The sequence below is a fragment of the Schistocerca cancellata genome, chromosome 6, assembly GCF_023864275.1.
Source record: "Schistocerca cancellata isolate TAMUIC-IGC-003103 chromosome 6, iqSchCanc2.1, whole genome shotgun sequence".
NCBI lineage: Eukaryota > Metazoa > Arthropoda > Insecta > Orthoptera > Acrididae > Schistocerca > Schistocerca cancellata.
Window position 1 is genome coordinate 149845554 of NC_064631.1, and position 27595 is coordinate 149873148.

The 27595-nt window shown below is 39.1% G+C and overlaps 1 protein-coding gene across 1 annotated transcript in view; it reads left to right on the top strand.

Moving 5' to 3' along the window:
- Positions 1 to 27595, top strand: part of LOC126191201 (GPI ethanolamine phosphate transferase 2) — a 93902-nt gene that overhangs the window by 50827 nt on the left and 15480 nt on the right. Inside the window, exons 8-9 of the mRNA XM_049931995.1 lie at positions 5737 to 5982; positions 15038 to 15398. Coding sequence (XP_049787952.1) covers positions 5737 to 5982; positions 15038 to 15398 — 607 coding nt within the window. The remainder of the gene's footprint in view (positions 1 to 5736; positions 5983 to 15037; positions 15399 to 27595) is intronic.

A 27595-nucleotide genomic window follows, 5' to 3' on the forward strand; every position in this document is an offset into this window, starting at 1 on the left:
GAAACTGGCGTTACTTCTTGACGTAATTGCCCTGCAGACGCACACATTTTTCACAACGCTGACGCCATGATTCCATGGCAGCGGCGAAGGCTTCTTTAGGAGTCTGTTTTGACCACTGGAAAATTGCTGAGGCAATAGCAGCACGGCTGGTGAATGTGCGGCCACGGAGAGTGTCTTTCATTGTTGGAAAAAGCCAAAAGTCACTAGGAGCCAGGTCAGGTGAGTAGGGAGCATGAGGAATCACTTCAAAGTTGTTATCACGAAGAAACTGTTGCGTAACGTTAGCTCGATGTGCGGGTGCGTTGTCCTGGTGAAACAGCATACGCGCAGCCCTTCCCGGACGTTTTTGTTGCAGTGCAGGAAGGAATTTGTTCTTCAAAACATTTTCGTAGGATGCACCTGTTACCGTAGTGCCCTTTGGAGCGCAATGGGTAAGGATTACACCCTCGCTGTCCCAGAACATGAACACCATCATTTTTTCAGCACTGGCGGTTACTCGAAATTTTTTTGGTGGCGGTGAATCTGTGTGCTTCCATTGAGCTGACTGGCGCTTTGTTTCTGGATTGAAAAATGGCATCCACGTCTCATCCATTGTCACAACCGACGAAAAGAAAGTCCCATTCATGCTGTCGTTGCGCGTCAACATTGCTTGGCAACATGCCACACGGGCAGCCATGTGGTCGTCCGTCAGCATTCGTGGCACCCACCTGGATGACACTTTTCGCATTTTCAGGTCGTCATGCAGGATTGTGTGCACAGAACACAGATTGTGTGCACAGAACCCACAGAAATGCCAACTCTGGAGGCGATCTGTTCAACAGTCATTCGGCGATCCCCCGAAACAATTCTCTCCACTTTCTCGATCATGTCGTCTGACCGGCTTGTGCGAGCCCTAGGTTGTTTCGGTTTGTTGTCACACGATGTTTTGCCTTCATTAAACTGTTGCACCCACGAACGCACTTTCGACACATCCATAACTCCATCACCACATGTCTCCTTCAACTGTCGATGAATTTCATTGGTTTCACACCACGCAAATTCAGAAAACGAATGATTGCACGCTGTTCAAGTAAGGAAAACGTCGCCATTTTAAGTATTTAAAACAGTTCTCATTCTCACCGCTGGCGGTAAAATTCCATCTGCCGTACGGTGCTGCCATCTCTGGGACGTATTAATAATGAACGCGGCCTCATTTTAAAACAATGTGCACGTTTCTATCTCTTTCCAGTCCGGAGAAAAAAATCGGAGGCCTTAGAACTTGAATGCACCTCGTACTACAAGCAATACTGTAGTAGTTCATTGTCTCTTTGAAAAAGCAAAATCCCTGCCCCAGGGGAAAAAAATACAAAATTCCAAAATCAAAGTAAAGACAGTTTTCAGCATCATTAGACTTGAAAGGAAGCAGCTCATAAAGGCAAGTGATATTCAGCTGTCAGATGACAGTAGCTGTTATGACAGATGACATTTGATTCAGATGGCTAGTAGATTCAGTGATTTTCTTTTTTAACAGCAGCAGAAATCAAAGGGACCACAAAAACCAGTTCACTGGATTTATTTAGACAGGAATTGCTTACCCCATTAGCAGACATACTTTTTATCTTCACAGTTGTTAAAAGCTTCACCAGAATCTTCTCTTCATGATGGTATTTCAACAAAGCACTGAGATCTAGTGCTGAATTTGATAGTACCACGCTTGAGTTGTAGTCAGTCAATCTTGAACTACGAATGGGTGCATTAGTGACCTTCATTTGTAAAAGTGTAGGTAAGCAAGTGACCTAGCATAACTGGAGGCACATTTCCCTCCTTCATGAGTTCTCAAACATTTTTGGGTCGGAAGCTTATAACATTTTTAGACCACTATTTTGACTATACCTTTTACACAACTGATTAAATTGGCTTCTCTAAAGGACTCTCTTCAAACAAAGCAATATCTGTCACAAGCAGAGTTCTGGTTGAACTAGACAAAAGAAGTTACCCCTTTAGCATTTTTTGTGATCTTCCAAGGCCTTTGATTGTATATATCATAAAACTATACAAAGGAAACTAAACTGTTATTTTGCTCAAGATCTACCTTTCATGAGTGGAGTCATAGGACAACAACAGAAAACAGTGGACCACATTGAGAATCGATACCACAGGAATAATTACCGAAGACATTGAACAGCTGTAAGTCCAGGTTGGAATGTCAACAACTATGAAAAGGATGGATCACTACTCACCATAAAGATGATAAATTGAGTTGCAGACAGGCACAACGAAAAGGCTGTTACGCACTAAGCTTCGAGCCAAAGCCTTCTTCAGAAAAGGACACACACACACACACACACACACACACACATTCCATGTCTGTGAGGTATGCTTGCTTGTTTCCTTTTTCTGAAAAAGGCTTTTGTTGAAAGCTTAGTGTGTAACGCTTTTTTAGTGTTCCTGTCTGCAACTCAGTGTGCCATCATTCTGGTGAGTAGCAATCGATCCTTTTCATAATTGTTAATTTACCAAAGGCATAGGATGACTTTAAAAAATTTTGTTGTTTGATGATGATATAAGTTTACTGATGAAGAGTCTCAACACTTACATACTAGACACAGGCTGGAACAGGCTCACAACTAGTTAATAGCAAACAGCTTAACTCCTTAATCTTACAAAATCTTCTATTATGCAATTTGAGACAAATAAAAAAAATGACTTACAGGAACCATGAGTGTGGATCAATGGGTGCACACGAAATGAAACTTCAGTTGTGAAACTTGTTGGCATCCCGATGAATAAAAAACTGAGATGTTACCATTGTGTGGATGAATGAACCAAAATCATTTGTCCCTGCTTGGTACTTTGAAATCCCTTTTACTGGGTTCACCTGCAGGTACCATTGTTAATGTACTTTTTGTAATTTCGTCAGACACTATCCTGTGGTACAGTCTAGCAAAATATTGCAGCAGGTGAAAAAATTATTCATTCTGCGGAAGTTTTCAACAAGAATATTTGTAAAGTCAGTAACCAAACCTTTTGTAGAAGCCTCTACAGGGAACCTGATACTTGTTCACCAACATGCCAACACATTTACTATATTATGGTAATTATAGTTAATAATAAGTGGGTGTTAAGGGTGAACTGTGAAATTCAAAACCACAATACTAAAAGTAAAAATAACTTATTTGTGGAGTTTGCATCCCATAAAATAATTCATAATGGAGTTGTATCTTGTGATGCAAAAGTCTCTAAGAATTTGCTAGTGGCCATCTGCCGAGATATAAATTCTCAGATTTAAAAAAAATAAAGTAAGAGGCTAATATGTGCTGCTCTTTCTGTAATTTATCTATTATTGGGCCTTGGGGATAAAAATACCTGCTGACAATCGTGTTCATATGAAACTATTTACTTTCATATCTGATAGCATTATCTGAAACAGTTAATTTATATAAATGCTTAATGTGAAATAGTAGATAAAATAGCAGTTGAATAATCTAAGAGGAAGATCAGTGGCATTTTCCACCCACAATATGCACTTTTTTGTAATATTAAGAAGAAAGAGTGCATTTGAAGTAATTCCTGTAGTTATAACTGTGAGTAAATTAGCACTACTTGTAATTTATTATTAGTATAGTTTACAGAAGTAGGTTTTAGTGGCTGAATCTGTCTGTTGGTGAATGACTTGATTCATTTCACGTGTGGTAAAGCTCTCCTTCATGATGGAATTTACGAAACACAGTGAGTGAGTGAATGAATGACTTAACGTTGTAGATACCTGTTGTAGGGACATCTGTTTGTTTGCTGTGGCAAGTTAACTTCATATGAGACAAACGAGCAGAGGGTAATGGTTTGGCGAGAAAATATGTTTTCCAGATGATGATCAATAAGAATTAAAACAATTATCAAAGAAATATTTTGTCACAATTAGATTGTGGAATTTATTTTTTATCATTACTCAGATGTTTTTCCCATTTGTTTTGTTTGGTCACCCTACACTCCAATAAACCCAGTTCCCCCCCTCTCCCCACTTCCCCCTCTCATTATACATGTACATCGATACTCCACAAATCACCATAAGGTGCATGGCAGAGGGTACATCCCATTATACCAGTTATTAGGATTTCTTCTTGTTCCATTCACTTACGGATTGCAGGAAGAGTGATTGTTTGAATGCCTCTGTGTGTGTGCAGTAATTATTCTAATCTTATCCTCACAATCCTATTCCTAGAGTAATCATTTAAAGCCAGTTCATGAAACTTTGTTAATAGACTTTCTCAGGATAGTTTAAGTCTATCGTCAAGAGTCTTCTGGTTCAGTTCCTTCAGTACTTCTGTGACACTCTGCCATTGATTACACAAACCTGTGACCATTCATGCTGCCCTTCTCTGTATGCATTCAATATCCCCTGTTAGTCCTATGTGGTGTGGGTCCCACAAACTTGAGCAATATTTTAGAACCAGTCGCAGGAGGACTAGTAAGCAATCTCCTTTGTAGACTGATTCCACGTCCTCAATATTCTACCAATAAACTGAAGTCTACCACCTGCTTCATCCACAACTGAAACTATGTGATCATGCCATTTCATATACCTACGAAGTGTTACACCCAGGTATTTGTACGAGTTGACTGATTCCAACAGTGCCTCACTCATATTATAGCCATATGATACTATGTCTTTCATTTTGTGAAGTGCACAATTTTATATTTCTGACTATTTAAAGCAAGTTGCCAATCTTTTGTACCATATTTAAATCTTATCAAGACATGACTGAATATTTATACACCTTCTTTCAGATAGTACTTCATCATAGATTACTGCATCGCCTGCAAAAAGCCTGAGGCTAGTATTAATATTGTCTGCAAGGTCACTGATATACAATATGAACGGCAAGGGTCCCAACACACTTTCCTGGGGCACACCCCAAGTTACTTCTATATCTGACGATGACTCTCCATCCAAGATATTATGATGTGTCCTCCCTACCAAAAAGTCCTCAATCCAGTCACAAATTTAATTTGATATCTCATATGGTAGTACTTTTGTCAATAAGCGTAGGTGTGGTACTGAGTCAAATGATTTTCAGAAATAGAGAAATAACAGCATCTACCTAACTGCCTTGATCCAAAGCTTTCAGTATGTCATGAGAAAAGTGCGAGATGGGTTTCACATGATCGTTGTTTTGCACTGAGATTCAATGCAATGCAGAGTGAGCAAGTATGGTTCCAGGAGGATGGAACCACTGTTCACAAACCTCAGATTTCTCTCAACTCCTGGGACAAATGTTTCCCAGCTGCTTGATTCCTTCATGTGGCAGCAGTCCCAGGTCAGCACGATCACAAGAACTTACACTCTGAGATTTTCTTCTGTGGGGGCACCTTAATACTGAGGTGTCCGATATTGGCTGTGGCCTTTGCTAGCCCTAAGAAGTGCAATACAAGAAGGAGAAATTACTCTTATTCCTCAAGAAATGCTAATTAGAATACTGCAGAATTTTTGAAATCACATTCAACAATGCATTTATAGTGGAGGATATTAGTTGAGTGACACATTGTTTAAAAAATGAAATTCCCACTGTGTAGATATAATTCGTGTTAATACAGATTCTTTATTTTGATTCCTCTGTTTTTATTTGAGCTTTAAATTAGTCAAAATGTTTTTGACGTTACCTGTACATTCATGTTTGTTTTCACTAAAGTTAATGAGAACGTAAATCACTGATCATTTAACTTATTTTTAATTCAGTTTTTTCCGTCTCTTTGTTGCAGAGCACGATCGTACTATTTATTTTTCCATGTACGAGACTGGTGAGCTTTAAAGTTGTGCCCACAAGAATATTGGTTTTAAGTGTACTGGTCGTTGTGCTTAATTCTGCATGCTGCATCCACAGCCCTGACAGTTTTCTCTGCACACCAAACACCAAATCATATTTTGTACGACTTTTTGGTGCATTATTGACATCATTCAATATAGTAATGATAAGAGAGTGTCTCCAGCATAGATCTAAGTTGATGGTGAGTACATGTACTTACTAGAATGGATGCCTAAACTGTCTGTGTTACTTTAATGGTGAGATGAGCTGATGAAACATTAGATAAAATTATTTACCATGGAAGAGTATACACTGTCGGCTATGTGTGGCTAGTCAAAACAGTATTTTGGTCTGGGTGCAATGTATACTTTATCAGGAGTGGAAGAACTACGAACTTTATCCTGTGTAAATCCAACTCTCCAAAATTTCCATTGTCCTACACATGCATTGCTGCAGTATTGTGAAAGAGGATTTGTGGAATTCGGGAGAAGTGATCCCTCATTTATCCTCATATCCACATTTACTATGATCTTCTACATTTATTTTGTTTCTCTGAACATTTTGGCTGTGGTGAATGTTACTAATGTTACTGTTTAGACACTATATTTGTGTAACAATTTTCTTCACTTCATAATATGAGAGGTAATTCTACTCCATCTTATCACCATACTTTTGTAACCACTGGAAAAAAGACACGCGTATATGCAATTCTTTTCTTTTTTCCAGCATCTATCAACATTTATGTGCACTTGCACCATTTCTAGTAATTCATTTCCTCAAGAATATTTTAGTATATCGTTGCCTGGAGCACCTGTTGAAAATTGGTAGTGAGATAATGGATTGAAAGAAAATTGTTTGCAGCACATTTTTATTCACAAACGCCACATGACCTTCTGCCAAAATGCTTGACCTTCTCCCTCTCTCCTTATTGTGTACGTTTTTATGACCTTCCCGATTTTAAGGACAGGATTACCTCATTTTTCTTTTGCTCACTACTGAAGGCCTCTAAATGTCATACAGTTGATGATGAATTCCACTTATAAGTGCATATTATAGCTATCAGCTAACACATATTCCATTTTATTAAACAACTTCCAAACTTCCATTTCACTTTTGGTGAACACTGCAATATCATTAGCAAACCGTATCATGCTGATTTTCTGTGTATGACAAAAACTGCTGTAATTAGGTGTAAGAACAGCACGATCAGTAGACTGAAGACAACTTCATTCCATGGAAGCAGTAACAACTTGAACACAGTAATAAAGTAACATTCAGCAGTAACCAGTCGTGTAGACAAGAGATGTAGCAATACACATAGAGAACTGAGGCTGAGCATATCTAAGCTAGCCTTAAATGGACTGGGGCCCGTGGTGGGCTCTGACAATGATCTCTCTCTTCCTCTCTTCTCTATCTTCCTCTCTTCTCTCTCTCTCTCTCTCTCTCTCCCTCCCTCCCTCCCTCCCTCTCTCCCCCCCTCCCCCTCCCCCCCTCCCCCCTCTCCCTCCCCCCCACACTCTCTCTCTCTCTCTCTCTCTCTCTCTCTCTCTCTCTCTCTCTCTCTCTCTCTCTCACACACACACACACACACACACACACACACACACACACACACAAGCACGCGTGCGCGCGATCATGCACGTATGTCTGATGATGTGTCCTCTGTGGATGATACAGCCGCACATGCAGCCTTTTGAAAGTATGTGCTCGTGTCACTACATCCCTCCTCTCTTAGGGAGATCAAGGATTCTTTAGAAGTCCATGCTGTCCTCCTCGTCTGCTGGGCTCCGTCCTGACGTGATTGGGATGCGGACACATCCTGCATCCACCTTCCCGTGTCAAACCATACGGCAACACTGGTGACATCGGGACTGTTTCCATGTTGACTTCAGGCATGGGCATTGGTGATGGTGCTTGCAGTGCTGATGATACGGGTGTCAGCAGTTGCTCAGGAATGGGTGATAGAATCATTGCCAATGGTGTTGGAAGCAGTTGAGGAACTGCTGGTTGGCCACTGAGGTCAGATACCCTTTCCCACACAGCAGTGGAGAATCAGCAGCAGCAGGTGGTGTGGCACCCAATGTGGATGGGCTCGGAGGCAATGGTGTGACACCAGGGGAACACCTGGCCATCTACATGAAGGTGAAGCTGATCATGGTGCCTCGAGCTTCTGTACAGATGTCGCAGATGCTGGCCCCAGCACCTGGACTCCATTTAGGGCTACATCCAAAATGGTGCACCCAGACATCCACACCTGGCTGGTAGAGGCATGGCAGCTGCACAGGTTGATGTCTAGATGGAGGACGCAGTAGGTGTAGCAGTGTCTGCAGCTAGTGACCATGGAGTAGTGCCACTGGACTCTTCTTGCGGAACGGTGTGAAACGGTGCAAGAAGAGAAACCAACCTAAGGCAGTGTTCTACAAAGAATTGGCAACATACAGGCTGTGACAGTGGCAGTTGTGGATGTGGGAAAACAACAAATGACATGAAAAATGAGAATATGTGTTGGAGACCAACAGCCAATAAGTGTTGAGAAAGGGGCCAGTGGAATCCACATGGATACTGTCCCATGTATGCAATGGCATGGGCTAAGGAGAGAACAACTCCGGGGAACTGCTTGGTGCATAACACACTGTGAACAGGAGGCAACCAGACGGGTAATGCCACCTCCAAGCCGAGCCAACACTTTTGTGCACGATACACCCTAATGATCTGCATGTAATAAATGGAGGACCTCCGAGCAATGCACTGAGGGGATTACTACCTGAGGGACCATGTGATTCGCATCTAAAGCAAAATACCATCCACAACCGAGAATCGACATTGAAAGATGTAGTAATTACGGAGGGGGTAGAATGAATGAGAAGGTGGCAAATCTGGCCAACCATCTTGTACAAATATAACCTTTTGCAAAACGGGATCCAAAGCTACAGCCTTCGTGATCCATGTTCTAGTGACAACCGTCTGCTATGCAGCGACATCAATGTGGAAATAAAGCAATTCGTCCTGATCAGCTCTCGAGTCCGGACTGGCCGGCAAGCGGGACAAAGCATCGGCATTTGCATGTTGATTCATAGGGCAGAAATGAATCTCGTAGTTGTGACGCAAAACAAAAAGAGCCGAACATTGAATGCGATGTGCCTCTATCTGGTAACGACCCAGATGCACTCAATAAGTAAAACAATGGTTTGTGATCAGTAACCAGATGAAATTTGGTACCGTAGAGAAAAACATGGAATTTCTTCACAACATATACAATAGCCAAAGCTCCCTTTTCTATCTGAGAGTACCTAGTTTGAGGAGGAATCAGTAATTTTTGAGGCATAAGCAGTAGGCCACCTGGAGCCATTGGGGTATCTATGAGCCAGCACTGCTCCCAACCTGTGCTGTGAAGAGTCCATTGCAAGGGCCAAGTGGAGGCCTAGTTAGTACGTCACTAAGCAGTGCACAAACTGCAACATGGTCGTGAGGGTGGAACTGAGTCTCTTTGCGCAGCAACGTGTGCAACGGCTGCACATTATTGCTGCACTGACAAAAATTTATGGTAATATGCGACTTTGCCTAGAAAAACTTGAAGTTCTTTGACTGACATAGAGGGTGGAAATGATGCAATAGCAGAAACACAGCAATGCAGGGGTTTGAGACCCTCCCAACAAACTTAAGACCCACGATAAATAATAGAAGATTGAAAAAATTGACATTTTTCTAAATTGCACTTAAACCTAAATACTTGGAGGACAGAAAAAGAGAGTATGGAGGTTTTGCAAATGTTCCTCAGTGGAGCCATCAGAATCTAGAATGTCGTCCAGATAGTTTGCTCAACCCATCACAGATGCTGTAAGTTGTTCCAGAAAGCATTGACAAATAGTGGGAATGCTGGTGACTCCAAAAGGCAACCGCAAATATTGGTACAGTCCAAAAGGGGTATTGACAACTAACATGTTGTGACTCTGCATCTGAAGGGAGTTGTAAATAGGCATAGAACAGGTCAATTTTTGAAAAATATTGACATGTGATAACTTTGCAAAGAGTTCACCCAGGTGCGTTGTCGGTTATGTATCCACTGTAGAGTGTGCCTTCACTGAAACTTTAAAATCACTGCGGAAGTGTAATAGGCCGTACAGTTTCTTTACTATAAATAAGGGGATAGACCTTTCACTTGACCTTTCACTTCCTTGAAGTGGTCTAAATCATCTTTGACTTGTTCTGTAAGTGCCACTGAAGGCAGACAGGCCCAGAAGAAATGAGGCTGAGCAAAAAGTTTTATGGTAATGTGCACTTGAAAAATGTTGGCACTCCCTAATCAATGAGAGAACAACGAAAAAACTTGGAATGTAATGCATCTAACTGTGTTTATGGCACTTGTTCAGACACTAAATCACTTCATCTGAAATGGTAAAACCAAACAACTTAAAAGCATTTAATTCAAAAAGATTCTCCATATGTGTGTTATCTACAACAAAAAATGTAAGTGACCGGTCTACTGACTTGTAGGTCACCGGAACACAGAATTGGCTGAGAATAGGAATACTCTGTTCATTGTAATTTACTAACATCCGTGACACAGGAAGAAGCAGAGGTTAGCCCAAGTCCATATAAGTTTATGAATTTAACAAGGTTACTGCAGATCCTGTATCCACTTGCATGTGCAGAACTTTATGAAAAACCATAACATCAATGAAAAGCTTGTTTGGCACAATGGAAATAGAAATACAATGTTTACATCATATTTGCATCTGGATTGCTGTGCTGAAGTTTTGCATTACAAACAGAAACAATGTGACATTTTTTGTTGCAATTATGACAGGTAAACCAGCGTTTTTGGCAGGACAGAAGCATGGAACTCGTGCGTTGCTGTTTACTGGCCTGTTTACTGTGTTGGTGCTGCTGCTGCTGGGAGCGAGGCCGGTCACCTTGACACTGTGATCATATGTGGACTGCTGCAACCACGTCTTCCCCTTATGAACATCTGAAGCTTGGTGTGAAGGAGAGTGTTGGATTTCTGATACCTCACACCAAGACTCAGTTTGGTTACTTGCAGCTTGCAACACCTTGAACAACCGTGCAATAGCTAAAACCTTGGAGAGGAATGGATTTATGCACTGGAGGGCATGTTCTCGTGCCTCACGATATGGAGCTAAATGAATGATATCATCTTTCACCATCTGATCAGCATACGGATCTTTGTGCACCTCGGACACAAAATAACCCATGGAGTTCAGCCACCCATGCTCAGTAGGACTGATGTGGTTCCTTCGTACAGTGGTAAAACTAAAGCCAGGATGCAATAACATGAGTGTGCCTACAGTAGTATTTTGAAAGTAGTTCACACATTTGGTCAAACATTAAGAGAGACAGATCCTGCAGAGGGACTGTTGACATAGGACTTAATACATTCTTGGCGATATCCATGAAAGGAACAAGGCACAACATAAAATAGCTCCAGTAATCCCAAAAGCTTGACAGTGTTCTTGCAGACGTTTCTCGTGTGCGTCCCATTCGTCACTGTTCTCATCCTACATAGAAAAGGGAGGCAGATGTACAATGGGGCCATGGAGGGCAAAACAGCAGATGACACAGACTGAGGAGCCTGCTGACTAGACTGAACAGAAGCTTTTCTGACTAGACAAAACATTAGGCAATGACTGAAGTACATGAGTTTGATTGTACCGTGCTTGTGATTGGTGGTGCAACGCCATAGCGAATGATTCTTCCTGTTCGACCAACTAACATAAAATGTTCTCTGCAACACCATCAGCCATCATGAGAAAAAAACGGAGAACCAACCAGAGTAGAAATTTGCATGGAGAACAGGACCGCACTCGTCGCCAGTTGTGATGTAATTATGTATAACTACAACATGGCCAGTAGACTGAACACACCTTTATGATATTGAAGCATTAACAGCTTGAAGACAGTGTTTAAGTAAAATTCAGCAGGAACCAACTAGGTACAAGATAGCTGTAGTAGTACACCAGTACATAACAGAGAACTGAGGCAAAGTGTAGCGTGGGGCCCATAGTGGGCTTGGGCTCTGACGGTCATCTCTCTCTCTCTTGCGCATGCCCGTGCACACACAGACACACACACACACACACACACACACACACACACACACACAGTCTGAGACATCCTCTGCTGATGAAACAGCACTGCTGCATGTGTGGTCTTTATTCCTACATCAAGATAGTCCTATACTTTCCTGACCTATTTGCCTCTTCTATCTAAAAATTGAATTACAGTGGTCACTATGATCAACTCTGCCTTACAACTTTCTTGACTCTGATATCTTGTAACCATCTGTCAATGGTGACCACTTCAGTCTGCTTTTTATGAAGAGTCTCTGTAGTAGATGCCCAATATCTAAGAACTAAAAACATTTTATTCCATTTCTCACTATCAAAAGCCTTCTCCAGTTCTATGAATTCCATTTATGTGTCCTTGTTTTCCTCAAATATGCCCTCTATCACTACCCTCAGTACTAAAAGAGCTTCCTGGATGCCATTGCTTCTTCTAATACCAAACTGATCCTATCCTTACTTTCATTTTTACCATCCATCCTCCACTTAAGTACTCTTGAGAGTATTTTTGATGCACGTGACACTGTACACAACTACATGCCTTTATTTTCCTTTATTCATTACAAAATCTCTTGGGATTTTTCCAGTTCCATAAATTTTATTCACAGGCTTGTATAGTTGTTGTTCTGCCCCGTGGCCTGATGTCCACAGGAATTTTGTTAGTATTTCATCAGTCTGTGGGCATTTGTTTCTTCTGAGTTCATGCAAATTATTTTGAAATTCAGAAATTTGCTGTCACATCTCCCTCTTTCATCTTCTTGCATCCTGTCCTTATTTTCACTTGGCCTAATTTCTCCTGGCAACTATATAGATTCTCCTAGTTTTCTTCCCATCTTCTCACCTTATTTTCTGTTTCCATTACTGAAATACTATTTTCATTTCAAATCATTTTATTACTTATTCTGTCATCTCTAAAGTGACTGGTTATTAGTTTGTGTGCAGCATGTGTGTTACCCTGTTTGTTTTGTATCTATCTAATGATGTTCTTCCTCCATCCATTTTTATAGAACTTTTCTACATTTCTGGATAACTTCATGTCCAAGTGCCCTATGTTTTAGCTGTTGACAGTCAACAATTGACATTTTCATTGTTCATTTATAGTTCTAGTTCCATGTCAGTTTATCAGTGGCTGCCTCTTTTCTGCTAATTTCAGTCCTAGTACTTTTTCAGCAATGTAGGAAAAGATAGATTGCTGCTTATTGTAAAAAAGACATGTTACTTATTGTAAAAAAAAGACATGTTTCAGCCACAGCTGTCATCAGCAAAAGAGAAACACATGCCATTCATACTCACAAGCAAGCACACCTTGTGCACATATGACCACCAGCTCAGACAGTGCAGGCCGGAATGCCTTTTTTCCACCTTTCACTTGCATTTACATATCTTTTAAGACCATTCCATTGGCTCTCCACACTAAACTCTGTGAAAAGTCATTATTTCTTTTGTCTCACATTATTTCATAGTAATCTGAATTTGTTAGGAAAAGAAAGATTGCTGCTTACTATAAAGATGACATGTTAAGTTGCAGACAGGTAAAACTAAAATACAATGTGTAAGTACCTTCAGTTGTGCTTTTCTGCAACTTAACAAGTTATTTTTAAGGTAAGTAGCAATCTATCTTTTCCTTATGTTGTTGTTATTCCATACTGGAGTTAACATTGTTTAACCTGAGTTGTGGTTCTTTCAACTTGTTAGTTTTCAAAGTTCTGATTTCTGCTTAACTATTTGAATGTCAACTGGTACTTCATTATTACTTGGTTATGGTTGCTACCAGTAGTCAAGACTTGGATAACTTTTAAAGTCCTTAACGTTTTGCTTGAATTATTTTTTCCCAAGAATAGTCAATTTGTTACCTCCTTTGACTCTCGCATCTTCCATGTATATTTCTCGCTCAGGAGGTTCTCAAAAAAGTGCATGTGCATTGACCAAGTCATGTCCAGCATAGAATTAAATTAACCCTTGTTGCTGATGCCAAGCTCATGTGTTATTTTTGATCTCTAGCTTAACTTTTCTATGGCTCAGGGGTTAAATGTGAGACTGCTGATTGAATGGTTTGGGATTCGATATCTGGTCAGTACTAGAATTTTCATGTGTAATTTATCAATTCTTTGACCCCTGGCAATGTATGTTAATATGAAAACTACCAAATTGCACGAAAGTCTGGAGTCCTCATTAAACTGTAGGTCCCTCAATAACTGGCTGGGCAAGACAGTTAAAAAGTGGAAAAAAAGTCAATAGTATACCTCCTCCAGTAGGACCATGCATAGTGAAGGACTGTGGTGTTTAAAACAGTGTCCGTGTTAATGTCTGTAATACCTTACCTTCACCTGTGATTGTATTCCAGACTCCAGTTGTGATTTACATTCAACAATAATGTTCTTTCTCTTTGCTGCATATAATGTTTTACCATGTTGTCAGTTTCCCTCTTTATCATTTCCCCTCTCCTGATCTATCATTCTGACCTATTATGAGTAATACTATGATACTAACTCCAAAATGCCACCTCTTTTGACCGCCACATCTCACTGATTTCTTGAATATCTGTTTGCATCCTTACCATTTCTACATGTTCTTTGGTCACAGTTTGTGTTGAAGTACCTGCTCATCATTTCCCTACTCTCCTCTATCCATTGTTTCACGTACACATACTTTGCAGCAGGATCTTCCAAAATGTTAAACCCATTTCCTTGAAACCAATCATCATGTTACAGCAGAAGTCATACCTTTGCTGTTATCCTGCTCTCTGGTGTTGATGAGACAGATTTGGACCTATTTTCATTTTTCCACTGCATTGGACAGCTCTTTATTTGCTGATGTCTCTCATTACAGAACTTTCTGGTTACACAAGAGAGGGTGTTGCTGGACCTACATCAATACAGTCTCTATTCAGTTTTAATCACTTGCACACTTGCACACTTTTCAATACATTGTCCAAGTTTGTATACACCTTTCTTTCTAAATTTCTGCAGATGCTGGTATATTTCATTTGTTTATTGGTGTTGCATTGTGTTAACATTAAATCATAACTGTGTGTAAGTATAATTTTCAATGAAAGCTATTGTCTGCAGTATTTGAAAATTAAAATGTGGCAGACATAAACACTTAACTGTTACTCATTATCAGAATGATAACTAGTTACAAGTTGAAAATATTTATTTACTTTAATACTGTTTGCAGGTAAAATGTGAAAATCAAATTTTATTGATAGGTGTAGTCTTACATATTGTCAGCCTGGGATCCAGCAGCTTCATTGAAGAAGAGCACCAAATATGGTACTTTTTGTGGAGTACTTTGGCACTTGCAAAATTGTATGAGTGTATTGTATCCTACACTTCAAAAATGGGAAGCATTTCACGTGAGAATTTAACAAAACAGAAAATGAAACAATTAGTCTGCAGATGGTTATTAGCAGTCACATTCCATTGCATACTCAGAAAATTAAATCAAACTGGTGACAAATGGGCCCATTTGCCAGATATTGGAGACTGGCTGACACTAGATGAAAATAAGACATTCTTATCTGGTGTACTTTTACTTGGTAAGTAAATTAAATTTTTTTCACTTTCTTGAGTATCAGAATGACTCTCATGATAACTGCAACAGTGAAATCTATTTTGACACTGAATTGTCCCTTTCTATGGCCTCTCAGATTGAGTGCATTCTTCAGTTTTTTTTATAGTTTTCGTTGTCCTCTATTATTCTGTAAATGCTAAAATTCTATAGCACAAATTGACATTGGATAACCAACAAGAGAAAAATGACATTTTGTCCCGTCTGTGACAGTGTCAGGCTATTTGACAGTGTTCATCATCCGGCTTTGAAGGTAAACTAAAATGATTTGTTATCGATTGCACTGGCCTGTATGTTCGAAGTCATGGTAGCTAGAATACACGGTAGGAATTATAGAGTGTGTGGAACCTGTAATGCAGACGACACAACTAATCCAGCCACCGGTCAGAAGCCACCACTGCCTTAATGTATTGTCCTGTCATTTCATTTTTCGGCGAATACAAGGCTGTCTATATGAATGGGAATTCTGATGATTAAGTGCAAAGTTACAATACAGTGATCAGTATGTTGAGCGGTTCTGGCAGTATGTTTTCAATTGTTTTCAGTAAACAATCATTTTGATGCTTTGGATTGTGGAAGGGATTTGAAAAAATAAACTGGTTGAATTTTCCTCCAAAACACAAGTTGAAGTCTTTCCAGCTTGTATCATCCATCCCACTGAATTGATGTAGGTGGTGATAATGAGCCTAATAATGAGAGAAAAAAATTGGACACAAGAGAAGATGTTACTGCAATGAAATAGAAGAGATTTTAAAGGTAGATAAGTTAACCACTAATGAAGAAACTACTAGGAGAGAAAGCATTAAATATGAAAAACAAATAAAGCTGTAAATGTAATGTTCCACATTTCTACAAACAATTAGAAATCATAGAGAAGGAAATGAAAGAACTTTGGCAAAAGAATACAGCTTTATATCATTATGTTTCTCAGTGTTATGTTAAGTAACTTACAATAAAAAGTTTTCAAAAAATGATTGAGATTTCTTTCTCTGACTGTCAAAAAGGTATCAGTTGTGAGAGCTAAAAATTGTATGTCATATGTCTTATAAAATGTTATGTTTTTAAATAAAGGAAATTTATTTGTTTAACTGATAAATAAATTGTTAACAATAATAATTTTTGGAAACCGTCATTGCCAGTTTTGTAAAGGCCTCGTCTATACTGTTCTGGAGGCTGAGTTTGTGAGTTCGTGAAATATCTTCTGGTGCAGTACACCGCTAAGACAGTTTCTCCCTGCCACTATTAAATGAAGTCTGCAACACGGCTTGTAATATAACACAAAAAAGGCCCTCAATGGCTAAGTGCAAATAATTGTAGGTAAACTTCACAGTACATAGCAAATGCAATTTACAACTGCTGTCTGTTCACTTCTAAGAGTTCACTAAATAATGTTCCCTGTCTAAGTCAGCCCTGAACGATGATCTATAACAGAGTGCATGAGAGCTGCTCTTCTGTCTTCTGAGTAGGCTTTCTGTCCATTGTCGTCCGGTCATTGGCGGATTGTACTCAGCCGGCAATTGACCAAGGCGAAGTCGATGTTTTCATCGTCAGCGCCGCCCGTGGCGCTGGTGGGAGTCTCACAAGTGGCAAGTGTCTATGGCACTGGCACCAGCTCACATCTTTGTGCCTGTGGTGCTTTTGCCCTGGCTATCTTGTTCAGACAATGCAGCAATAGTTGTGGTGGTGGTGGTGGTGGTGGTGGTGGTGGTGGTGGTTGGTGGTGGTGATCTGTGACATGAAAACTCCCGATAGTATTCACAATTCTGTGTGAGTTAAATTTGGATCCTAAGGTATGTTGTAGATGGAAAATGTGTAAGGTTAGGTTATGACCTTCGATACCCTTAAATTCTCAACTTATATCTCTTGAATTGCCATTCTGCCAAACTGTGTACTTCTGATGGATGACTTCTCTGCTGCAGTTGTATCTCTGCTGAAAACTTGAAAGTGTCTTCAACTTTCTACCAGTTAATGGAAAACATTTTGTCTCATATAAGATTATATTGATACATAGAGTACTGAAACACCTCAAACGTTGTTTGAATACAATATAAGTTATTACTTGCCCTCGGTACAAGCTGACTGACAATTCTTTCCAGAATGACTGCTCAGCTTTATCTCTTGCTCCCATGATATAATATTGATTGTCATGGTAGCTCTACGGCGCATAGTGCAGTGCTGAGCTGGGATGAGGCTGTACCACAGTGTGATAAAGCATCTATCGTTGTCCTGTCTTGCATCAGCACCAGGTTACAGGCACACCATGTAATACACACATCTAAACTCACTATTCAAGCTAAAAAATACTGTCAAGGTGGCAATTATGTTCCATCAGTACTGTAGACACTGTGCGATAAATCACTTTACCAAAGTGATATGTTACACCACAATGCACTGTGAGCCTTTTTTCTACTTTGCACAGTGCGGTGTGGGGTCAGCAGTGATTTCACCACTCACAACACATCTGCTGGTGATACCTATCATTTATTTTAGTATATGTGATTGGAGTCTTACATAACATGCAGTCAGATCAAACTTGGAACAGGACGGTGTCATTCAGTGTTATGTAGTGGCACTGCTCATGTTGTGGGCTTACATAAAAGATTTAACTGGGTCTTTTATACAACAATTAAAAATTTTGTATGATGTACAAACAGGTTGCTTATGCCTCCTTTAGGCATTTGTCTTGCCTTCTGCCCACTTCATGTACTGCATTTTTATATTTTATCTTTTCATCAGTTAAGTTTAATATTTCAGCGTTTGCCCAAGGATTTCTGCAGGATCTGTCTTTGTGCCTAGATTTCCTCTCTGCTTTCATCATTTCATCTTTTAAAGCTACTCATTCTATTTGTATTGGATTTTCTTTCATTTCAGTTAGTTGTTGCCTAACAGTCTCTTTGAACCTGTCAACAATCTCTGATTATTTCAATGTGTCTATCTCCCATTTCCTTAATTTTCTTGTTTCTCAATTTCTGTAGTTTTAGTCTGCATTTCACAAGTAATAAATTATTGTCAGACTCCACATCTACTATTGGAAATATTTTGCAGTTTAAAACTTGTTCTGCATATCAACCTGTGGTGGTAATTATTACTCCCTGTAATAGAATTGTTTGTTTATTTGCCAAAAGCACGATGACACAACATGTGATCACTATGAATAACTGTGTCTCACTGACAGTCAAGCAGCAGCTATATACTGCCAAAATACTGCCTGAAATTGGTGATCTGCTGCTGCCCAAGTCGTAATGTACAGTTAGAGAAATATAGGATCATGGCTGAACTGACTTTACGTTGCACAAGCAAAATAATGTTTCAGTATGAAACAACCCTGTAATCTGTGGTTAAGACATTTCTTTGCAATATCCTTTCTTCCAGGAGTGGTCATCTTGAAAGGCATACAGATGAACTTCTTTGAAGTTTTGAAGGCAGGACAACAAAGGTACTTATGGATGCAAAGCTGTGAGGACAGGTCATGAGTCATCCTTGGACAACTCTGTCAGTAGAGCAATTGCACGCAAAAGGAAAATGTCCCAGATTTGAGTTGCTAGTCCAGCATACTGTTTTAGCCTGCTAGAAATTTCAGATAATGTTTAGTATGACTGTTTATTCAGCCACTCAAAACAAAACCTTGAACTGGTACTGATGACTGCTTAATTGTGCACACAGTATTGAACAGTTATGAATTTGATGCTGTAGAAGCACATCAGCTGTGTTCCCGAATTTGGCGTAATAGTTCATCGGTTCTTAGTCACTCTTCAACCTGATCAAATTTTCAATCAAGTCTGTGCTAGTAATGTTACAAATAAATCACTGAAATACTATTGAGTTCAGAGCACTTCATATGGTCGAAATCTTAAGTTAAAAATGCCACAGAACAATGTTAAAAGTCTGAGAGTGGGTATCTCAAAATAATTTAAAATCCATAATCAATTGGCAGCACTAATGAAAACTCGTGTCAGTTTCTGTCATGCCAGAGCAGTGATTTGGAAAATTTCAGAAGCATTGTAGTCACACTTAGTGACAGTGTCTGAGTCCTTACAGTTTACAACCAGGATTCATTTCAAGTTCAGCTGACACTTGTGGCTTTATCGCCATTCAGACTGACAAATCTGCTTCCTAGTTTCCACACAACTCATATCCGCTACCCTCAATAATAATACCATATCTCAGATTACACCAGTAAGGAATTTGTTTTACTACATTTAAACTAACTGTATAAGCTACATTAAAACTAAACATTTATATTTTTTCATAGCGCAATGGCTGATTCGTTAAATTTTGAGTGTGCAACCGCATAAACCCCTATTTCTCCTCCTAATATTTCAGCTGCAAACCTTCTGGCCATCTTCAGAATGAGCCAACACTCAAGCTACAGCATTCACTCCATCCTGTTAAACCTGTTGATGAGACCACTATGGATGTGGCTGCAGGCACAAGCACAAGACACAGTGATCAATGGCAAAGCAGTATGTATTAATTGAATCTGTGGCTATGTCGTTGGAAGCATTCTGGGCTATTGCCATATCATTATGAACTGCACTGTGGTGATGTCTTTACAAGTTTATTAAAGAAAGTGTCAGGTACCATGATTTGTCCAAGCTGAAACTGCTATCTCTATTGATTAAATTCTTTGCTAAACAAATTTCAGCTGCTTCTTTCACCACTGAGTCTATTGTCTGTGATTTTCTGTTGTCTGTGAAAAGCAGAAACAATTTGTCTGATTAAGAGAAAGAAAACAAACCGCAAATTTTCATAACAGAGTGCAGCACAGGGTTTTCTTTCTCGGAATCTGTTTTAACAGAATACCTGTACATTGTTGTTTAAAATTATGTAGCTTATGTCCGTCAAAATGTCTAATAGGGTATCATGCAAAAGTTTAAGGTAATTTGGTCAGGAACTTTTTGAGAATTTTGCCAACAACATACCCAATTTATCTTATATATTAAAAAATTTGTAGCCTATATCAGTCTGAAGGTTTATTAGATTATTGTGTAAAAATTAGAAGTAAATTGGTCAAGAACTTTCCAAGATTTTTGCTAAAAACCTCTCCCCTTTGTAAGTGTGTGTGTGTGTGTGTGTGTGTGTGTGTGTGTGTGTGTGTGTGTGTGTGTGCGTGTGTGTGTGTTTAAAAAAAATTCTGCCATATGAACACATGAACATGTATTAGAGGGAGAAATCTTAAGAACTTTCCAAGATTTTTGCTAAAAACCTCTCCCCTTTGTAAGTGTGTGTGTGTGTGTGTGTGTGTGTGTGTGTGTGTGTGTGTTTAAAAAAAAATTCTGCCATATGAACACATGAACGTGTTTTAGAGTATCATGGAGAAATCTTAAGAACTTTACAAGATTTTTGGTAACAACATTGATCTACGACTTGTCTTTGTATAGTAGCATAGATCACTAGTCTTCTTATTGGCTTAATATGGCCTGCCAAGAGTTCCTCTGGTACCAACCTCTTCATGTCAGAGTGGCACTTGCACCCTACATTCTCAGTGATTCAGTTATTTGTTGGATGCATTTTGGTCCCTATCTTCACCTTGAGTTTTTATCCTCTACAGCATCCTCTAATACCACGAAGTTATTCCCTGATATTTTAACCCATATCCTATCACCCTGTCCCTTCTCCATGTCAGTGTTTTCTATATTTTTTTTCTTCACAGGTTCTGCAGAGAGCCTCTTCATTCCTTATCATATCAGTGCAACTAATTTTCAATTTCCTTCTATAGTGCCACATCTCAGCTGCCTCAGTTCTCTTATTTTCTAGTTTTCCACAGTCCACAATTCAATTTCATACAATAATGAGCTCCAAATGTACAGTCTGAGGAATTTCTTCCTGAGATTAAGGCCGGTGTTTGATACTAGCAGACTTCTCTTGGGCAGCAATGCCCTGGCAGCCAAGCCCGAGTGTAGTTTGGGCCATGGCACTGAGCTCAATGGACCACGCCCGAGTGTAGCTCAGGCTGCAATGTTTCATGTCATGCAAGCCTCGTGTCGCTCAAAAACGACTTGTTTCGTGTGAGAACATTGTATAGACATATGGCTGGCTGTCGCATGACAGGTGCTGCCCTCTGTTGTCAGGTTCTAGAATTACTTGGAAATGAGCAGTAGCGAACTTTAGTGCTGCTATCGCACCTGACTGAGCCTTTGTGTGCTCGCGTGCGGTTTCATTCAGTTTTATCACTGTCTGTGATCCTGCTACAAACATGTCAAGTTTATTGAATGATCAAGAAATTTTAATGGCACTGGAAGAAGAATTGATTGATTCTGGATCAGAGGGAGAAATATCTGAGTGGGAACAGTCTGAAGAAGATCTAAATTCAGATATGTTACAGACTGATGTTACTTGTCATTTCTAGTACTGTTGCTTCAGTTTCTGGCACTGCAATTATGAATAAGTTAAGTTTTATTTCTCTCTCTCTCTCTCTCTCTTTTTAAATAGTCGAATCTGATGACGAATATGCTGCTGTTCAAACAGCTTCCAACAAACAATGTTCCTCTGCTGTAACACAGTCTTCTGCACCACCACAGAAGAGGCAGCGGTCTTTGCAAATGAAATCAACAGATACTGATTTAGGTTGGAGGTTCGAGGATATACAGCCTCTTTTGCCACAGTTCTCTGATGTAACTAGAGGAAGAGCTGCAGTTGATGAAAGATCCACTCCACTTGATGTGTTTTCTTTCCACATTCTATGATGAAACACCCAAAATCAGGAATGAACAGCTATGCAAAGTGTGTTTATGACAAACTGAAGGCAGGCTCCAAACTAAAGCCACAGTGTTTGGCATTCAAGGGTTGGAGCGAAGCTTCACGAAGTGTATTTGTTTTTCACTATAATTATTCATATTAGTGCTACTGACAAGGGATTTCAGATTCATTCCGTATTTCTGGATGTCCGGAAGGCTTTTGACACTACCACACAAGCGGCTTGTAGTGAAATTGCATGCTTATGGAATATAGTCCCAGTTATGTGACTGGATTTGTGATTTCCTGTCAGAGGGCTCACAGTTCGTAGTAACTGACGGAAAGTCATCGAGTAAAACAGAAGTGATTTCTGGCATTCCCCAAGGTAGTGTTATAGGCCCTTTGCTGTTCCTTATCTATATAAACTATTTGGGAGACAATCTGAGCAGCCGTCTTATTGACTAATAAAGTCATCAGAAGATCAAAACAAATTGCAAAACGATTTAGAAAAGATATCTGAATGGTGTGAAAATTGGCAGTTGACACTAAATAACGAAGAGTGTGAGGTCATGTGAGGTCATCCACATGGGTGCTAAAAGCAATCAGTTAAACTTTGGTTACATGATAAATCAGTCAAATCTGAAGGCCGCATGTTCAACTAAATACCTAGGAATTACAATTACGAAGAAAGGAACACAAAGAAAATATTGTGGGAAAGGTGAACCAAAGACTTCATTTTATTGGCAGGCTACTTAGAAAATGTAACAGATCTACTAAGGAGACTGCCTACACCACACTTGTCTGTCTTCTGTTAGAATACTGCTGCGTGGTGTGGGATCCTTACCAAATAGGACTGACAGAGTACATCGAAAAAGTTCAAAGAAGGGCAACACTTTTTGTATTATCGTGAAATATGGGAGAGAGTATCGCTGAAATGATACAGGATTTGGGCTGGACATCATTAAAATAAAGATGTTTTTCATTGTGATGGAATCTTCTAACGTAATTCCAGCCACCGAATTTCTCCTCTTAATGTGAAAATATTTTGTTGACAGCAACCTACATACGGGGGAACAATCACCACGATAAAATAAGGGAAAACAGAGCTCGTATGGAAAGATATAGGTGTTCGTTCTTTCTGTGCGCTATACTAGATTGGAACAATAGAGATTTGCAGAGTATCCATGTAGCTGTAGATATTTGCCTCGTGAAGAAACCAAAATTGGCAGACTAGTGGTCTGTCAGTAGTTTTATTTCAACCCCTTTCCCAGGATCTATAATGAGCAGAAGTAGGTCCAAGGCCATACTTTCAAATTTACATTTGAATGACAATCCTACCTACATTCCCAGAGGTCAAACATAGCATGATGCCATGCATAAAATCAGACCTTTTCTTGATCATCTATTACGAGAATGTAAGAAATCATTTTATCCCTATCATTGATGAAAGCTTGTGTGGATTTTATGGGTTAGTGGTCTTTCATGTCTACATAAAAAATAAACTGACAAGTATGGAATAAAAATGTGTATTGTTTTTGATTCAGAGACTGGTTATGTTCTGGGATTCAAAGTATACACTGGTAAAGGATCAAAAGACAATTCCATAATACCACTCTTTCGGAGATTGCTTGTGGATTATTTGGGTAAAGATCACACTGTTTATATGGACAGATTTTACAGTTTGCCAGCGGTTTTTGGTATTTTATGGCAAAATAAAATGGATGCTGTAGGCGCATGTATGGCTAATCGAAAGGAACTGCCAAAAGAAAATATTGTTTTGAAGAAAGTCTGAAGGAATCAGTCGGTGTCAATGAGGAAAAACCACCTGCTTTGTTTGAAGTGGAAGGACATGAGGGATGTCTTATGCCTTTCCTCTAAACATAAAATGACAACATCTAACATTTCTGTTCATATGAAGGATGGTGTCAAGATCAGGTCACAACCGGATGCTATTCTTGATTATAATACGAACAAAACAGGGGTTGATAGAAGTGATCAGATGATCTCCTATTATCCTTTTGAGAAGAAACAAATGAAGTGGCTGAAAAAACTATTTTTTCACTTGTTCATAATGGCTGCAACAAATGCTTTTGTTCTGTGTCATGAGACTACAAACACAAATGAGAAGAAAAACTGTCATTTTTCCACCTTTTTGTGCCATATTGGTGAAGGACTCTTCCAGAAAGGTTCAACTGTGGCTCAAGAAACTGTCCCAAGTGCAACCATCGGCAATAGATTTGTAGAACGACACTTCCCTGAGAAAATTTCTGCAACTGAGAAGAAGCAACAACCAACAAGGGTGTGCAAGGTATGTTCGGAGCAGACAAAACAATCAACTGGCCAAGCACGCAGGAAGGAAGCAATATGGTATTGCCCTGACTGTAACACACCTCTCTGCATGCCAGAATGCTTCAGACAAAATCCAGTTATGTGTGAATGTGCGAAATCCTCACCTCGCACTTTTCTTTTTTGAGTGAAAATTATACTTTCTGTAACCATCATTGCATATGTTGTAATGTGTCAGATGACTGCAACAAAGGTCAAAAGTAAACCTTGAAACTTGGTCTTTTTTCATTATGTACTACCATTTAAGATACATCAAGCACAGATGTGGCAGTAATAATTTAGGAATGGCATAAATAGCGGGTTTTATGGGCCCAAAATTGTCCTAAGTGGCTGGACCTCAAGGTGTTAAGCAAATCTACTTTTTATGTCATCCTTGCTTCATCCATTATGTGTTATTTTGCTTCCATGGTGGTAGAATTCCTTAATTTTGTGTACTTAATGGCCATGAATTTTGATATTAAGTTTCTCACTAATCTTATTTCTGCAACTCTTGATAACTTTCCTCTTTCTTCAGTTTACTCTCATTCCATAAAGCCATATTAATATTACTATGCACTAATTCTAATTGTGTATGTATTCTTAATTACTCAGAAATTAACAACTAAATTGAATTAATAGTGGACCACCTTTGATGGCAGGTATATATGACTTCTAAGGAGCACACAGTTCCATTACTTAGAACTGGCTTTCTTGTTTTTCTTATCTTCCCAAAACTACCTCATCTTTTTGCTTTGGGCCGGTTTCCTTTTTTGCATCCGTGTTTTTAAGTTTAAAATTCCTTCCTGTTAGGGTCTTTGGTATGAAATTATATGTATTGATTTTCTGCCTGTATGTAGTCTGTGTAGTTGCCAGTTCTCTGATGACTTTGGATATGTACCTGCCAACATATTTTGGATTGCTGGTTTCCCGTTGATAATACGGAAGATTTCTTTCTAAGTTGAAGCAAGAATCAGTCGCATTATATGACTATAGAATTTCATACATTTTTTCTTTGCGAGTGAGGTGAACCATTCAGTCAGCAGTTATAGTTCTTCTGAGATTTTGGGTGTGCATCCAGATACCATCCTGAATTTTGGGTCCAAATACATTTCTCAGTTTCTGTTGTTTTGCTTTCTTGATGTCTTTATGTTTGTAGTTAATGATGACACCTCCATTGCACAGAATGCTTCAGTAAGAATGACTATGTGGTAATGATGAAGTTTGGCTGTGATGGACAGTGTTCTTTTTGTTGGAAATGTTTCCAGTAATTTCACCTAGTTATGGGAATCGTTTAACTTGCGTGTTGTAAAAGATTTGGAGCTCAGTCTTCATTTCATGGTTGTCTCGTGAAGCTTCTCAATGGCGTGGCTGGCTTCATCGGGAGTGTGGTTAATTATTGCTAGGTCATCAGCAAGAGCAAGGCACTTAATGTTCGTTCATTAGTTTTGTTCCCATACTTATTCCATGTATTTCTTGCTCCCAAATTTTGATGATCTTATCGAGTACTTTGTTCAACAGGAGTGGGTTTAGTCCATCACCGTATGTTACATTATGATAGTGAGTATAAATTTTTGGTTGCCTGATATTAATTGTGTAGTAAATTAATTAGTTATCAAGGCTACCCAGAAAGTAATTCCCATTTTCATGTAGCATGGGAAGTAACTGGGGGCGTGGTGGTGGTGGTGGGGCGGGGGGACGGAATAATTGCTACTCTTTAGGTTAGTGTGTGTAGAGTAGTTTTTCTGGACTTTCTAATTCGTTATGATGCTGAAGGAGATGGGAATGTCTACTGAAAAGAATCATTGCCAGTGGTGTAACAAGGATTTCCCCATGCTAATGCTTAAACAAAGCCACAGGTAATGGTGTGGTATCATCCTGGATAAAAAAAATAAAAGAAAACAAAGGGGCACACTAAACTCGCTCTGTTATAACGGTTATGTCTACCATTTTCTGGGATGTTAAAAGAATCTTGTCTGTGGATTTTAGGGAATGTGGGAGGACAGTCAGTTCTGAAGCCTCCTATGTGCCATTAAGAAAGCTGAGAAGAGCCATTCCAAAACTAGTAGTGTAAGCTATTGACTACCAATGTTGTGTTTCTACATGTCACTACTTAGCCACTCTCTGTCTGGCAAACCAAGAACTTGTTGAGTCTTCAAATGAGATGTTTTCGTACATCTACACTGTGGCCCCAGGCTTTACTCAAAGTAATTTTCACCTCTTCTTACACATGAAAATAATTCTAGGCTCTCAACACTTGACTTGAGAAAATTCAAGAAGCTGTCGGAGGCTGTTATCTCAAGTAGCAGAATTTTATATCGAAGGGATTTATCAATTCATTAAGTGATGCGATTGATATTTAAATTGTGATTGATGTTTAAATCTGAATTGTGATTAGTAGACAAGTAAGCTAAAGTGTAATTTCAAGATTTATCTAATAAATTTTCTCTGACTATTACAATGTTACAGCCTAACAGAGATTACTTTCCGGATAACACTTGTATTTCTTTTAAAATTTTCATCTGATCATTTAGCTCTGTAAACCAGATTTTTTTCCTCAATTGTGTATCTGGTTTTATTGAGGCTCATATGATTCTGATAGTGATTAACAATATGAATTCTGTAGACTGCTATTTTTCTGCTGTTCTCAGTGCTAAACTCTTTTTTATTAATGAATAGCATTCTATAATGAATGACATTACATATAGACATATAAAGACAGCTTTTAAAGCCCAAAATTATGAGTTACAAAATTTTGAAGCTCACCATTAATAAAATTCTGAGTACACTTGTTCATTAGACTTTGACTAAGATATCCTGAAACTTGAGGTACTTCTTTAGTTGTGTCATTATGAAGTCTAACCATGTATTTCACAACAGTTTCCTGTGAACGTATATCTTGAGGGAGCTGGCTGGAGCACAGTGGATATATTTATCTTGTACCAGTTGCAATTAAGAAATCAGGAGACAAAATGAAAGCTACATTACTACAACTCATACAGAAAATATACAAAACAGGTGAAGTTCCTGAAGACTATCAGAAATGCATCATATTCCCCATACCTAAGAAAGCATCTACTATGGACTGTGAAAACCATCGAACACTCAGTCTTCTTTCACACGCATCAAAAATTCTAATAAGAATAATTTTGAAAAGAGTTGAAAACC